Source organism: Erithacus rubecula (genome assembly GCF_903797595.1).
Source record: "Erithacus rubecula genome assembly, chromosome: 8".
In the NCBI taxonomy this organism is placed as follows: Eukaryota; Metazoa; Chordata; class Aves; order Passeriformes; family Muscicapidae; genus Erithacus; species Erithacus rubecula.
The window spans coordinates 4277770-4294844 of record NC_136659.1 but is presented as its reverse complement, the minus strand read 5'-3'; the positions used below and the strand labels follow the sequence as shown (position 1 = coordinate 4294844).

The 17075-nt window shown below is 42.5% G+C and overlaps 1 protein-coding gene across 4 annotated transcripts in view; it reads right to left on the bottom strand.

The window, feature by feature from the left end:
• The window catches only part of ERBB4 (erb-b2 receptor tyrosine kinase 4), a 517882-nt gene that overhangs the window by 135705 nt on the left and 365102 nt on the right, over positions 1-17075 (bottom strand). For 3 of the 4 annotated variants that reach the window (XM_079310612.1, XM_079310614.1, XM_079310613.1), the window contains exons 5-6: positions 7259-7324; positions 1681-1799 (exon numbers count right to left, since the gene is read on the bottom strand). In XM_079310612.1, coding sequence (XP_079166738.1) covers positions 1681-1799; positions 7259-7324 — 185 coding nt within the window. Of the gene's footprint in view, positions 1-1680; positions 1800-2921; positions 3069-7258; positions 7325-17075 lie in introns of those variants that run through there. The other variant, XM_079310615.1, reaches the window with a different exon arrangement.

The window sequence follows — 17075 nt, the reverse complement described above, 5'->3', positions numbered from 1 at the left end:
GGATGCTCCTCTGCTGTACCAGAAAAAAGATACCAGCTGATTTTTAGCATGCATATTTCCACAGCTGCCACAGTTCAGGAAGTCTGACTTCCAAGCTGCAGCATTACATAAATTATGGTGCCAGTAACTTGCCCTTTGTGGGTGAGGATCTGTAGTGGCACAGAGTCCCCAGGGAGGTGCAAAGGAAAGCCCCTTTATTGTAAAAAACAGGCCTTTTTAAGAAGTTAGGCTTTTATCAGTTACACAGTTTAGAATCATAACAAACATAATTCCACCAACCACTATACACCACGATGTGAACAGGTAATGGTTATATAACTTGTTTTTCTGCCCCTAATTCAGCTGAGTCCCTTTCCCACAGTCCTTTTGTACTTAGCTGAAGTAACAGGCCTGAGCCATAATTTTACAAGGCTTTCCTTTCATAAAGCTTTACTTATCACTAACAGTCTTTAACCTTTGAAAATCTTTACATCAACACACCAGCTTTGAGGATATTACTCAATGCTCCTTTGGGAGCAATGACTGAATTTTCCCTCTTTCCTTTACCTATTTATATTGTACATGACACAAGACAGACTGGTATTTTCCTGTCTCTGTAGTTCAAAGCCAGCAGAGAACTTCCAGGGACTATTGGATCCCCCATAGCATATGTGCAGAGCATCTACTGTGAAAAAGCCACAGAGAAGAGCTTCAGAAAATCCTGCACCACTACATTTCATCAGCAGCCAAAGGACAGCATTTAGAGTTTGGTTTTGAAGCACAAAACCTATCACTATCAAACAGTCAGGGCAAGCCATGGAAAGATTCATTTTTCCCACTTCATGATTAATCACTTGCCCACAGTTTCAGAATATATACAATTTTCATACCCTCCTCCAGAGCCCACCTGGCAGTCAACTTCTATTGTATTTGTCTCTTCAAACACATGGGTACCTTTGAAAACCCACCTCTCTATGCAAGTTCTAATCCTAGGCTTCTTTATACCTAGGTTTCCTTCCCCTGAAACCATTAGCAAAATTTGTATCATTGTGACGAGCTATACATTTTTTTGAGAACAGTTTTGGGTTCTAGAGCTGTTCAAACTTAGAAATAATGGATTAGAAATATGACAGATTTTCTAAAGGCCTGAACATTTAGATTCTTCATTTCTTGAAAGAAAAAGACATTTCTTCTTTCCCTCTGAAATACATATGTAGTAGCATGCATTTGAGGAAGGGCGTTTTGGGAACTACATTCCTTCCATCTCCATGAAGGAGGAAGTCCAGTAAAAAAACTAAATTTAAATTAAGTCTGGCAGAAACAGGGAATGCCTTGCACAGAGAAACTAAATAGTTGAAAATATGAAAAGCACACAGCACTAATAAAAACCATGTTCAAACATAACGACAAATACATCTAAAAATTTGCCATCACCTCTAACAGCTAATTTTGAAAAAGGTCGAGATCACAGAGATAAGCATATTAATGATTCCAAATCTGTATGCACAAATCCCACAGATCCATTAACGGGCAACATTAAGCAGATAAACGATGTCAACAGAGTACGGAAAACACTAAACGCTAAAACCGGCATCCTGAATCTGCGGGTGCATTAGAAGGGATGCCATTGTGAACTCCAGGGGCTGGAGCATTAAGAATGTGGCATGGAGAATAAAGGGGAACAAAGGGAGAGGCACGTACGAAGCAGTCGGTGTCCTTGGGTCCGTAGCAGCCGCCGGCGCACTCGCGGTGGCAGCAGTCGCTGACGTAGGGCCCGTAGCAGCGCCCGTCACACTGCTCTGCACACACCGTCTTGGTCACTGCAGGGGGGAAAAAGGGACAGGTCACACACCCAGGGAGGGGCACAGAGCTCCACAGCTGCCCCCAGGAGCAAAGTGCTGGATAAACCCCCAGGAAGGGGGGAGCTGCCTCAGCTCGGATCCAGAACGCCCGCAGCATCCTCTCTTTAGCAGCATGTTTGTTGCTCCAGGACTGTGCAGTGGCAATTCTTAGTGTGCCCTCTTAGCCTTGAAAATTCATGGGGAACATTAGAATCTTGCTTTCAAGTAATTTGGTTTTTTTAAACAACCTCTCCCACCAAAAATAACAGAAGAGCCCACCAGGTACACGTGAGTTTTCCCCATGAAGAACAGCACATGGAGTAAATGGGTGAAATTCGGAGTGAGACCACCAGTGCCACAGCCAAATGCTGCCCTTGATGGCAATCCATTTGATAAATGGGAGCAGAACAGACTGCAGCCTTGGAACACATTTGGAAAAAAACACTTGCTATTTCTAAATAATGCAATCCTGCCTTCGTTCACAGAACTAGAACCACCAGCTGGATTGTGGTACCACACCACTTGGGGCTTAACCTTGTGCAAAGAAAGGTCAACAGTGGAGCATCCACCTCCCCCCTTCACTCAGCTGCATGGAAAAAAATAAATTAATATTACCCAAACTATATCAACCACCACTGCCTTTTGATAAAAGCTGGGATGATGCACATCTGCAATTAACCTTCAACATCTATTTTTACAAAAAAAAAAAAAAAAAAAAATTAAAAATGAAAAATTATGAAAAACACTTTTCAGGAAGCAAGAAAAAACAAAATTCCATCCAACTTTCTGCTTGATTCTACTACTTTACCGTATAGGTAACACATTTGTAAGCACATTCTGATCCAAAATCCCTTCACTACTTGCCAGAAATACTTAAGGCAATGCTGAAGGTTCTTGCTACATACAATATTTATTTAGGACATAAAAATGAAAATACGTAAAGAGAAGTGATTGTTTGTAATCTATGGAATAAAACATTGCACTTTTAGAGCAATTTCATCTTGCTGATACCAGAGGAAAACCCCCAGAGAGAAAGAAAAGGCTTTTGTGGCTTGTGCAATCTAATTTCAGAAATTAGGAAAATTCTGTGAAGGCACTTACTGTCAACACTGCCTGAGAAGCACATTAAAAGGAATTGTGTATTTAAGTGACAGTGTTGATAAACATTAAGAGAGATGTGAAACAATGGCACCTGTGGCTGTATGCCACCAGCACACTGTGGTGAGAGTCTTGGCTCACAAAAATAAACAAACAAAAACCTCAAGGATCCCCCTGACCAGCCAACCCACCCCTTTTATCACACTTATCTTTATTAGTCACAGCTGTGACCCATTAAGGGCAAGGCTATTCTTTGGTAATTAGTACAATTGAGACTTATCGGGGTGAGGTTGCCTGTAATCCCTTCTACACCTACATTTATTACATTATTTGGGTTGTGGTTGGAGATAGAGGACACAAACCCTCAGTGATCCATAGGACAAAAGCCCTTTATTGTTCCTGGACCCTTCTTAAATTGAGGGTTTGAATCTCCTGGATATACACATGTGATTGGTTGGGGTCTTAAAAATGGCTGATCTGGAGGAACATGGTCCTCACTTCAGCACAATAATTGAATTGGATGCCTTCAATAAGTGTATTTTGCTTCTGGTTAGATACCAGCTCAAGGAGGGTCTCTACCACAGTGGCCCCACACACCCCAAGATATTAATGAGCTTTCCAGGCTCTGAATCTTAAGGACTCATATTTAATTTCAAAATAAAGGTTTTCCCCAAGACAAAGCAAACACAAGGCAATTCTGTGCATTGTCTGAAGGCCTGGAACAATCTGATTGTTCAGATGCCAATAAGCATTACTCACCAGTTCAGCTTCCTGCAATCATTCTCAGGGGTTAACCCCACAGAAAATACACCTAGCTGCACTGGTTTAAAAAGATAACAAGCTTTTTTTTCCCCAAATGCTTTCCTCCAAATGCAATCAATTAATTTTACAGCTGTAACTCAAAACCTGTCTGAAAGAGTGAATTATGAATATTGCCCAAAATGTCAAACTGAATGGCATTTCAGGTGCCAGGTACTCATATCTTCACCCAACACAACCTTGAGGAAAGCCTCACTAATCCCAGCTGAGACCCCAAACAGACCTTTTGGGGGTCAGCACAACTACCTGCCTGGATTCCTAGAGATTGTGTGTCATCCCAAGGATCTGGAGGGCTCAACTACACAGAACTGTCACACTCACAGCCAGGACCAAAGGACAAACACCAAAGTCCTCAAAAATGTGCTGTGCACTGAGATGGATTTTTGGGCAAGACTGACAACTTCTACCAGGATTTCACAGCAAAAAAACTGTGTTGGGGATGGCATGAAATGACCACCTCATGTACATGTGCAAATATCAGCCTCCTTTGCATTTTCCCCTCATCTTTAATTGTATCAGTACACTATGGATCCATGAAGGAAAAAATGGGAAGTAACTGAAATCGATGGAAGTGTTACAAGCATGCAGAGTTATTAGGGCAGTACAAGGGTTTTAATTAAAGATGCTGGCTCCAAGCAGAAATTCTGGTTTTTCCTGACTGATCCCAGCTGCTGATTCAGCTCTTTCTGTGTGTCCCACCAGGCTCCTGCCTGCCTTTTGCTGCTCTGGTTTGGCACCTTCTCCTCAGCAACACCAGCTGCACAAGGACAGCATAAATACAGCTGTGCTCTGACCACACTCCTGTACACACATGGAGTACTTGACATTTGATAAATGTTTCATGTTTGATTTACAGGTTGTATTTGTATTTTTGCATTCCCTGAGTCGAGTATATATTCTAATTTAGATTGTTGTCTTTTTAGTTACATTCCTCTTGGAAAAAGGGTATAATCTGTCACTTTAATAATGTATTGAATTGTAAAAGTCTCAATTTCTGCATGAAATTCTTAACAGAAATGAACAGCAAAAATTTTAACAACCTAACCAAAGATTTTAAAACTTGATTAGTGACTTCCAAAAACATTTGTTATTATTTTATTGAAAGAGGTTTACATTCTACTCAGTGTGTACCCAATAAAATTTGAAAAATAGATTTTTTTTAAAAGTTTTTTTCACATTTGCCTTTCCTGACACTGAAACAAGTTATATCATCTAGATTTCAAATTCTTCCTATTAACATCTACTAATATTTTAATTATAAAATTAAAAAGGATTGCTAACTACTCTGAAATTTTATCTTCTCTAACTCCTAACAGAACAGCTTGGCTTAAATTTCCTATTAATTGTCTTCTTAAATACATGAATCTTCTTGTCATATTTAAAGAGACATTAGAACAGAGTTAGATGCAAGTGGTGTTTCAGACAGAGCTAGCAACAAAGACATTGCTGGAAGGCAACATAAGAAGCAGCTAGGTAGATGATATTCATAAAAAAAACAAAGGGATTTGGGTTTTTTCCATATGTAATTTGAAATGAAAGACACGGATTAAGATCTTTCATTTTTTTTTATCCCTTCCCAGGAGAATAATTTAAATCTTATCTTGGGAGGGGGGGCTATTAAAATATTTCGCTTCAACCCTCAGTAAAAAAAAAAAAAAAAAAAAAAAAGAAATTATCAAAATGTGTCTCTGAGTTGTTTCTAGGATCAAAATGGTTTGGCAGGGGATGCAGCACTGCTGGAGTATTTTCCTACACGTGTTGGATAGATGTGCATCCTGACAGGTTTAAGGCAGACATAATGTGTCCAGCTTGTACCTAACAACAGCACTTGTGAGACCAAAAATCAGGCATGTCTTTAAAGTCAAAGCAGCAATAGGCCCACTTGCATTTTTGTTTTCCTATTCAAATTCTTCCTCTTTGCTTCACTCAGCTTGCAGAAAACACATTGTGTGAAAATCCAATGAAGATACCCTTTACCATTTTTTTTCCTTCAATCCTGCTCCTTGTCCAAAATTAATTCTAACCATGATATAAAATAATTTGGTCAGCGACAGCTTAGGTCCCTTTCCATTATCTACTGAAGCACACAATCCAAAATATGCTTCTTTTCCTGGTAAGGAGCACTGACTTCCTCAGTGCTTTCATAAAGCAAAGGAAGGAGATGTCCTAGCTCAATTCAGACAAAAAAGAACCTGCTCTGTATCACTGTAACTTAGTCCTACAATAAGTCCTAAGGGGTTTTTAGCCACACCTGCACATAAAGCACAATATGAGGCAGTGATACAAGAACAGGTTAACTTGGCAGAGCTGTAACTGTGAGCAGCTTCTCCAGCAGAATCTGCTGATGCTCCTAAAGGGAAAGCAGCTCCTGGCAGGGTGGCAGAGCCTCTGCAGGTACATGGCTCTGTCCCCTGGGTCAGCAGGGCAGCTTGAATTTCCTGCTCAGACTCAGCAGACATTCACCTCAAGCTGCCTGCCAGTTCTAACTCCATCCTATCTCTCACTCCAAGTAATCAAACAAACAAACAAACAAAAAACCACACCAAAAAAACCCCAAAACCTCAATGCACTGTTCCTACCAAGTCCCAGGAAAGAGGCAGATGACACTGGGCTGATCTCCTCAGCTCAGGGCTTATTTGGGGTGCTGCCTGGGACTGGCTCATTTGTCACAGCCCTTCCTCCCATTTACAACTCAGCCAAAGAGAAGGGTTTTCTGGGGGAGCTCCCAGCAAACACTTCATTTCCCAGGAAGAGTGATTCCAGTAAAGGCAACTGGTTTTCATTCCTTTGTAAGCAGGAAAAAGGGAAAAAAAAAAAAACCTTATAGAAAAGATAGTTCTCCATTTTCTCCTCTTTTATTATCTGCTAATATTGTGACTGTACTTCTAGCTCTTTAGTGCCTATGTGAAGGAGCTTAAAGCACATGAGGAAGAAACTCAATTTAATGCTCTTTAAATTCATGAGGACAGAAAAACATTGTGAGTAACCCTTCACTTACTACTTCCTTCACAAAAAAACCCTATTATTCTCTCTTTCAGTATAACTCAAATGCATTTTGAAGTTATTATAAAGAGAACAGTTCTGCAAGATAACTAACATTCTCAGGCTACCATTGAAATTAATAGAGTATTTTGGCATCAGGAATTTTGCAAAGTCAGGTGGCCAATAAAGATCTCCAAATCTGCCTTGTAGTTTTTTCTATTCCATGAGTATTAATTTCAGTGTATTCCAAAGTAGCCATCAATATTCTCAAGAGCAACCAAGAAGTGAAAAGAAAATTCAAGTTAGCATAAACAGTTTTAGAAAGCACAAGGGAGGAAAGAAAAATATCATTCACATGAATGGAAAAAAAAGCAGACATTGGTTAAAACATATGGAGAAAAAAAAACCACTTGTATATTTTAGAATTATACTGAACCCACAATTTATGGTATCCCTCCACAACTGAGAGAAAAAAAAAACAAGTGGGATCTCTGCTACATTGTTTTCCAGTCCTTTGTTTCTGACTCTTACACACTTACAGGTCTGGCAGTGATTCTCTGTTGGCCCCCAGCACCGTCCTGTGCAGGACTTGTGGCACCGACCACCTGCAGGACAGACAGAAAGAGAGGGATTGGAAATGCAGCTTCCTTTCATTCCTCCAACACCCAGCAGCTGTGGAAGGTGAGAGTCCATTTTGTCTTTGGAAGGTTTTTATACTTCAGCAAGGTTGAAACAGTACTAAATAACCAGACCAAACTTATATGAAATGCAGATACTTACCTAAGTGCTTTACACCCTAAATACCTTTTTGCTATGCATAGTGACCAGGGCATTTTAAAGCAAAAAGAAGGGTGAGCAACCCTGGAGGACTGAGGAGCAATGTCATCACTCAGTGCTATCACTATTGCTTTCCACAGCCTATGTCAGACTGCTGATTGCTCCAGAAGAGATGGCTGTGCTGGAAAGGCTGTACAGGTACCTACTTCTGTCTAATTTCATCTGGACAATGGGACATTCCACTAAATCCATTTGGACTGAAGTGGGAGCTGAGTTGACATGTGCATGTCATGGCAATATGCTGACCTGTGTGAAAGGGAATGGCAAGCAAGGAGAAGACCTGGGATGTTCTCTTTGCACTTGAGCACCACTGGGGAGAGGGCTGAGACAGCCCCACACCAGTCTGGGCTGTGAGGGAATGCAGAGCCCATTCCATGCTGCCACCTGCACATGGCCAAAGTGCAGGCACACTCCCAGATGTGACAGGCAGGCAAGTCCTTCACAGAGCCAGAGCTGATGGGATGAGCCCAGACACCCAACATAAAGCTTGTGCAAGGCTATGCACAGTTCTCATTGCTGGAACCCAACCTTGTGTTTGATTAAACTTTTATACATCACTGAATACTGCTGAGATTCTGTTAAGTGAATTTCCCCTTTGAACCTGATCCAGGTTCAATCCTTTTAATCGTGTATTAACAGCTGCTGCTGCTAACACTGCTCCATTACACTAAATCAAATACTTGCCACATGCCCTGATGGGAGAAAGCACAAAATGTGTCTCAGCTCAGGTTGGATCACCCTAAAGACAAACACTGCTGCTCTCCTAGCAGTGTGCTCACACCTGCAGAGCTGAGCAAACCCACTGTGATGTCCTGTGAAATCAGACTCTGTCACCAATTCTTCAAAGCCAGCCTTCCTCCCTTGGCATCCCTGGTGCTATTGATGATGCTGCCTGGTAATTACCACACTGAGTGCCAACTACCTTGTTAAAACTACCAGCTCCTCGTTGCATTCATGCTCATTTGCAGCAATTATACTTGGGAAATATTGTTGCTGATATCACCAGCACATAATTCCCCGTCACCTTCTACCATCTGTTTGTTTAGATCACCAATGTACTATAACTACATAAATGCAAACTCATTCTGGCTGACAGGGAGGGCACTCCATCTGGCATGAATAATGCAATTTTAATCAGTAATAACGATTATTATGATTATTAAGAGACTACTGGAACCCTGCACACAAAGCAAATATATCCACGTTGATTTGTAAGAATGAAAGTTTAAAATGGTGAGGTAAACAGCAAATTAAAGGAAGGATTTTAGCAGGTGAGGCTGCTCCTTCACCTTTGTGTCCCTGCATTCCACCCCCTTCCAAAATATTTTGTAAGCTCAGGGCTTTCTACTGTGCTGTGGGATAACACAGAAGAAACTTCAGCATCCCTCCAAATGATCCCTAACTAGTGAGTCTGCCCACACCTCTTTAAAAGCTGCTCTTAAAATACAAATCTTCATAGGTGCTGAACTGATCCTCAGTATGCAGCCAAAAATTTATTCAGCCACCTCTATTCCTCCTGGAAATAAAAGCAATTCAGCATCTTCAAAGCATCATTTAAAAAATTTTTTTAACTTGCATGCCTGCTGCCTGGTACATGACTTTGTTTGGCAGTGTCAGATGATGATTTGCATTTAAATAGAGATATTTAACAATAAAGCAAGAAAAGGCTGCCAGTTTTCTTTTTTCTCACTCGGAACTCAAAAGTGTCTGTTTCATTGTTTTCACTTTTCTCAGCTGTACAGACACAACCAGGAACTGAGCTTGTAGGCAGCACACCTCTGAATTGCATTGTTATGTGTCCTTTTGAAGGTCAAATATACTGAGAATTAAAAACCAAACTTCCTCCAAATAGTGTGTCTATATTGGCTTAGCTGCTTAAAGAGAAAAAAATAACTTTCTTTGCTCTCAATATGAACTGGTCCAGATTCTACCCTCAGAAATCCTTCTGTATTTCACCTGGTTTTCCCCACTAAGGGAAAATCTGTCCTGTAATAAGGACAGATTGAAACCCATTAAAGACCAGCCCTGCAAAATTAAGTCAGAAATAGTCCTGTGGAAGTCAACACAGGCACTCAGGAGCATAGCAAGCATTCCTGTGAGGAGCAGATCTCACAGAGATCTGTGTGTCAGGCTAAAATGATGATAAATGCACTGGCCCTAAGGTTGGCAAGGCCCCTTGGAGAAATTATACTACTCACAGATCTTCCTGTATATATTTCTTAAGATTTTTAGACTGTGAGGCAACAGAATTGAGAAGAAAAAACTATGAAACAATTTGTGGCATAAATCAGTCCTGTTATTCCTTGTGTCTAAAATATTCTACACCCCTCCAACACACAGCAGAAAGAGCCAAAAGAATTTGGCCAAAAAAACCCCTCTGTAGGGCACAACCTTGGCCCATTCACTTGATTCTTCACATTAGTGAAAGCACATATTTTCCTTTCCCAAGCAAGATAAGGAAGGAAAGAGCCTACAAAAGTCTCCTCCCCATTACAGCTGGGACACTGGAGTACATTTCTGCTCCTAAATAGTAGCATTATTTTGTACACACAGTGACAGTTTGGAGGCTACCATAATTTTCAAGGGTTTTGTAATGAAATCAAGGTTAAGAAAAGGCAGATTCCCACTGGAACGTGAGAATTAATTTTGCCTTGGCAAATTGCACATAGAAAACCAATGTTTTGTCTCCTGGGCTGTCTTCCCTTGGCTAAAACTACTGCAACAGATCTGGATTATGGACTCCAGTCAAAGCACCTTCCTTGTCATTTCCAGGATGGAATTTTATTTGTGGGAAATGCTTCTGCTTTCCCAGCCAGGGAAGGTCACCAGCAGAAAATGTTTGTTCACTAGCTTGGGAAAGACCAAGGTTAGTTCATCCTTGTGTTTTTATGAGTATTGAGAAGGGCTTTCCTTTGGCTCCAGACTGACTTTATAATTTTAGAAACAGGAAAACCACATGGGATTAAGTTACTGATGAGACAAGAAAAATGAAGTTCATCTCTTAGCTCTAAGTGTCAAACAGAGAAGAAAACCTGCTTCACAGCATCACAGAATCACATCAGGTTGGAAGAGATCTCCAGATTGAGTCCAACCCAGCCCAACATCTCAACTAGACCATGGCACTGAGTGCCAGCCACATCCAGTCTTTTTTTAAACACATTCAGGTGATTCCAACACCAGTATTTAATTCCAGTACTTCATCACTCTTTCCATAAGAAACTTTTTTCCTAATATCCAAGCTATATTTCCCTTGTTGCAGCTTGTGTCCTCTGGTTCTGCCAGTGCTGCCTGGAGAAGAGCTTGACCCCACTGAGCACAGCCACCTTTCAGGGAGCTGTACAGTGACACTCCTGAGTCTCCTTTTCTCCAGGCTGAACAGCCCCAGCTCCCCCAGCTGTTCCTCACAGGGTTTGTGTCCCAGCCCCTCACCAGCCCTGCTCCTCCTCTGCATGTGCTCAATGTCCCCATGCTCTCCCTGAACTGAGGGACAGAGCTGGGCACAGCACTCGAGGTGCAGCCTCACCTGTGCCAGGTACAGGGGCAGAATGAGCTCCTGCTCCTGCTGGCCACACCATTCCTGACCCAGGCCAGGGGCCAGTGGCCTTCTTGGCCACCAGGGCACACTGCTGGCTCTGTCCAGCTGCTGCCCATCAGTGCCCCCAGGTCCCTTCCTGCCTGGGCACCCTCCAGCCTCACCATCCCCAGCTGTGCCCCACCCCATCTCCCACCAGCCCATCTCTATTTGCAAACAACAGATCTAACACAGCCCCTCCCCTGGTGGGCTCACTCACCAGCTGTGACAGAAAGTTGTCCTCCACACACTAAAAACTTCCTGAGCTATTTATTTTCTGCTCTATTAAGTTCCCAGCAGATGTCTGGCAGGTTAAAGTCACCTACAAGAACAAGGGCTGGTGATCCTGAAACATCCTCCAGCTGCCTATAGAATAAGTTGTCCACCTGTTCTTCCCAGTTGGGTGGATGATAACAGACTCCCAGAAGGATGTCAGCCTTGTTGGCCTTCCCCTAAAATCTTACCCATAATCATTCAATCTCATTGTCATTCATTTCAATACCTATTGCATCAAAAGCCTCCCTAATATAAAGGGCCATCCCTCCACCTCTTCTCCCTTTCCTGCCTCCTCTGAAGAGCTTGTAGCCATCCAGTGCAGCACCCCAGCTGTGTGAGCAGTCCCATCACATTTCCATGATGTTGGCTACTTCACAGCTTTGCTTCTTCCCCATCAGCTCTGCCAGCAGACCCCTCTTGGTTTTTCAGGAGAAGGAAAGCAGAAATAAGACAAGAATTGTCTCACTTTGCACAAAACTTACAATTACAGATGGTTTCTATCAGGGTAATAAATCATCTTTCAGTGTTAGGATACCTGCAACACACTGATACTGAAATGCAAATAAACACAGACAAAATAAAATGGCTTTGATGGTTACAAGCCATAGTTTTAAGCAGCCTCTTGACTTACCTAACAATCTAAAATAATTGATTAACTATCAAAACGGCTATAAATAATTCATTAGCTTCTGTAAGCTACTTATAAACTCATCCTCTGCCTAAAAAATACACTCCTGCAATGCTAGAAATGCCATAGAGATGTTTCTAGACATAACCAGCCCTAAAGCCAAAGAAATTCCAGGTATACTCTGTGGTAAGAGTCCCAGGCTGTTCTTTGCATGGCTTAGGTGAGACAGAAGGTTTGAATACACCTGTGTGTTGTTCTTCCAGGCAGCTAAACTCCTTAGTTCTTTGTATGCACAGATAACAAAATCAAAATGTAATTCCAACACTGCAACACAGCACTAAGGAGAATTAAAGATACTATTGTTGTGATGGGTTGTTCTGCCTTTATCAGGCCATAATGCTTTCCCTGTCCTTGTCTGACTATTCCTATTGTCACACATTCATTCTTTCATTTATTCACACTTCTTTGTTAGGTAAAAATAATTTTGCATTTCCTACCTGCCCTGTGCTAGCCTTCAGATCTCTCCTATTGATTTGAAAGTTAATTACCTAAGAGAGTCTCACACTTCCCAGGATTTCCTTCCCTAATGGCAGGAGAGACACATGGTGCAAGAAAAAGTAAAACTTTCTGTAAAAGAAGAAAATGTGTTATAGTGCTAATTTTCTCCTCCTCTGTAGAAGCATTATGGGATACAGAAATTTAAGCATCAATTTCTCCATTCACTCATGTCTGTTGAATTCATCTAAGGATTTATCACCAAACAGTTTTTCAACACAGGATTAATCCCATAAAAATCAGGTTTTCTTTAACAAGCTGTACCTGCATGGGTATTGTTACTTTTACTGTGGCAAATGGCAGCAACTGACCTTTCTGTCCCCTCTCTGTATTTCTGCTTCTCCCCTGAAGTCTCCATGCCCAGTGGAGACACCCTGCACTAATATTAATGGGATCCCTCTACAGAGCAAACTCACATAGGGTTCATCAGTGAGCACTTACACAAAAAAAGCACAGCACCTGCTGTGGATCCATCCATCCATCCATCCATCCATCCATCCATCCATCCATCCATCCATCCATCCATCCATCCATCCATCCATCCATCCATCCATCTCTCACTTCCCTGAAACCCAATCCCACCTGCCAAGAGCTCAGTAATGGTGGAAGCAAACTCCTGCTCACAATCACTTCCAACAGGGACTTCCAGTTCTGCCATTCAGCACCTCTATCTCCCCCTCATCTTCCTCAGCAGATAAGAAAAGAGACAAACACAAATGGAGAGGGACTCAGGGACAAGCAGCTGAAAAGAAACTGGCCTGGGAAACAGGGCTGGGAAATGAAAACAATCCAAGAGATACACTTTGAAAGACAGGCACAGAAAGAGATACAGGGATAGCATGAGGGGGAGCAGGGAGAGGGAGCAGAGATAAAACTTAGCCAGCACTGAAGAAAACAAAAACTGAATACCAAAGAGGGATGCATTACCTTGAGTAATGTGGGATGGAGACAACCCTTGTGTGTGCACAGGGAGCTCTCTGTTGAGAACTGCAAAATCACAGAGTACTGCCAGATCCACTGGTGGCAGACAGTTTTGATTTTCAGAGAGATTGGCCACCAGAGGTAAAGGAATAAATGGAAAGTCAAGAAGAGCATGTCAGCAGCACCAACCAGGTTTGGCTGCTGGATTCATATCTGCTGCTGACAGCTCCGAGCTGATAGGGAGCTCACTGTAACATTACTGCAGCTGCTACAGAGAAATGTCTTCAGGCCACAGTAATGACTACAGAAAGGGACCTGAGGGGGGTAATGAAGACATTGGTTATTTTTCTCTGTCTGGAGCAGACAGTGCTGGTAAGGCTGTGTGACTCGATGCATTAATTGGGGGTTTAGTCATCCACACAAAATAAAAACCTTCACATATGACATAGTCTAAAACTTTACACTGATTAATTAGTGTAAAGTTATTACAGTGATTAATTAGGAGCTATTAATTATCACTGCTTATAGCTGTTAGCACAGAGCAATGTAAGTGAATTCCCCCCACTGTGATGGTGAATTAGTTCCAATCAGCATCAAATGCCTTCCTGAACATGCACACAGGGATGCTGAGCAAATGGGGAGACACAGCCAGAAGGCTAAAAGGAGAGGTCAAGTCATACCTGCTGCTTGGCAGGCTCATCAAGAACAACAAAGCCTCAGGAATCCTTCTGTTGTAATCATTATGGTTAAAAAATCACCCACAGGTAACTGCCCCTCATGGGAGCAGAGGAGCAGCCCAGTCCCTGCTAACACTGGGGTCAGAATTAAACACATTCTCTCCAAGGGACCATCCCCAAAGCACACACATCATAACCCCAGGCCCATTCTAAATGCTAATATTTTCTCTTTGCTCTGTGGAGAAGCACAGGGTGCTATTCCACCACCTGTATGTGAACCATCATCTCGTTCTCTCCTTTGTTTCCTGTGAGGAAGGCTCTCTCCTCTCGGGCCAGCAAGCCAAGAAACAGTCTGGGGGCTGCTCTCTGGAAGGGGAGAGCACAGAGCTGGCAGCCATCCCTCCCCAGGACAGCTCTCCTGACACTGGCAGCTCCTCAGCCCCAAAGGCAGAGAGCTGGGCACTGCACACAACCATTCTTGGACTCGTGTCCTGCAGCTGTGGCTGTGATCACTGGAGAGCCATGGACCAGAGCACTCCTAGGATTATTTCTGTATTTAACTTAATGATTATTTAATACTCAGAACTTCAACAGATCAATTAGAAAAGATGCCAAATAAGACCAGCCTGTGGCAGTTTCCACTGTGAGGTGAGAGCCAGGATGTACAGATTTCAATGCCTTGATTCAAGGTAGGAAACTGAACCCTTCTGCCCCACATCCTGAAGAATTCCTGAGCTCAGGATAATGTGGAGATAAAAAGGAGAAAAGTCTGTGTTACTGAGGAAATTTGAGAGTGAGCAGAAGACAGGTCTGTGAGAGGAAGGCACTGCAGATTCCAGCAGACAGAGACCATAGGAAGCCAACATTTTCTGTGCCTTTACACTCACCTCAGCATTCCCCCTGCCTGGGGGTGTCTGGAAGTGCCTACATCTCCTGCCTTAGCAGCAGTGACTGCAATGCCCAGCACTGACACCTGCATCCTCCCCTACCCACTGCTCCCAACCTGGCACTTCTCTGGTGTGATAACACACGAAATCCAAACCCACAAACAAGCCAACAGCAGGGAGCACCTGTGGCAGTGCCTGGAATAAATCTAGAGCCATGAATCCATAAGAGCAGCAGCATTTACTGTCTGACGCATAGCTTGGCTGAGAATGGCAGGATGCAGATATAAGTTGCTTTTTTGGAGAACAGGATGTACAGTGTGGGGAAAAAAAATTCCTGCACCATTAGATAAGATTTTAAAAGGAGGCTCTCAACAAACTCAAACACACAGCTTGGAGTGTTCTTGTGTGGCTTTAATAACAGCTCGTCAAACAGATCAAGTCAGTCAATACCACATAACTCAAAATACTGTGCTGTTATAATGTTCCTGTAATGCACCAAAGCAGTGATAAAGTTCAAACAGAGGGACATAGAGTTTTCATTTTTTAAACAAAGTGATAACCTCAAAGAAGGGAAAGCAGACCTTGAAATTGAGTTGGCTTTTAGAATTCATTTTATTCTTTCTTGATCCCATGTAGTATTCCTAGAGCCTGGCAGGGTGTATTTAGAAGTGGTCATGTTTTAATCAACTTCTGACTCAATTATATGGAAATACTAGAAAAGAATTCCCCATTCCCATGAAATCTGGAGTCCAGTTTTACACCAGTTTTTAAAGTTTGGATAAGCCTCTTAATGTGCTTATCCAAAATATATTTCTACTTATTTGAAACAAAACTGATCCTTATAAAACATTACTTGGACCACAGAAGCTCTTTCTCTGTTGAAAAATGATGGTTGGACATATACTCTGATATTCAGATTTAGTGTTTGCAATACACAAAAATTTAATGAAAATAATCATACAAATTTCAAACTGCAGTTTCCTGGACAATCTTCAGTTATCAGAGATCTGCTAGGAGGTGATGCTTTGGGCATGATGGCACTGTCATGTAGGTGTAAATACTGCAGGGGGTGTGAAGACACCAGGAGGAACACCCTGAAGCTGCCCTGGGTTTGAGCAGGCTTGTGGCCAGGCTGTCCACAGAACAGACCAAACAAAACCCTTAGAAAACACTGATAGTAACAAAGGCTTGGGGTGGTTTTGTATTTGGTGCAGGGAGCAGAACAGTGTGCTGGGAGAGGCCACCTGGGTAGTGCCAACACTGCACCCATCAAGCCCATCTGAGCAGGGGCTGGGACATGCAGGGTGGGAGGCACACAGCAGCTTCCAGACCCTGCAGGCACTATTCAGCAGCTGATTTTATACTCTGTCTTTCCTCCCCCTTTTCCTAAGCATCTCTTTGAAGGCAGGTCATGAGAGCAGCTGAAGCTTGCTGTGAGAGACCAATCCCTCCCATCCACTCACTACAAATCTGGCAATCACCATGCAATTAGGCTATTTTAACTATCTGGATGATTTGGAGATTGTTTGCTACTTTCAAGAAACACTGGTGCTTGTGATAAACAAGCTGCCTGTAATGGAGAAGAATGCTTTCATTCAGCCTGAAAGTCTCTCCCTTATGCAATACACTGCTCAAACACCAAGCTGCTCATAAACAGGTGCTGTGCAGTAATACATTGCACACACACAGGTTGCCATTAACAGATAAGCATTTGCCAACAGTTGCTGCACACCACAACGTGGAGCCCTACCTCAGTTCTGCATCTCCAGAACCACTGCACTATTTTATACATCAGCATGGCAACCTCTGCCACTTGGTGACTGACTTTCACCCTACAACTGCTAAAAGAAGGAAGACACTCAGTGAAACTGGTCAGCACTTTGACAGAGATGGGGTTGCTTCTGCAGATGGGTATTTTTTGCTTATATTTTTGCAAAATATATTTCTCAGTATCAAGAGATGCCCATGCCTGAGATCCTTCAGAACTGTTAATGCTGGTTTTAT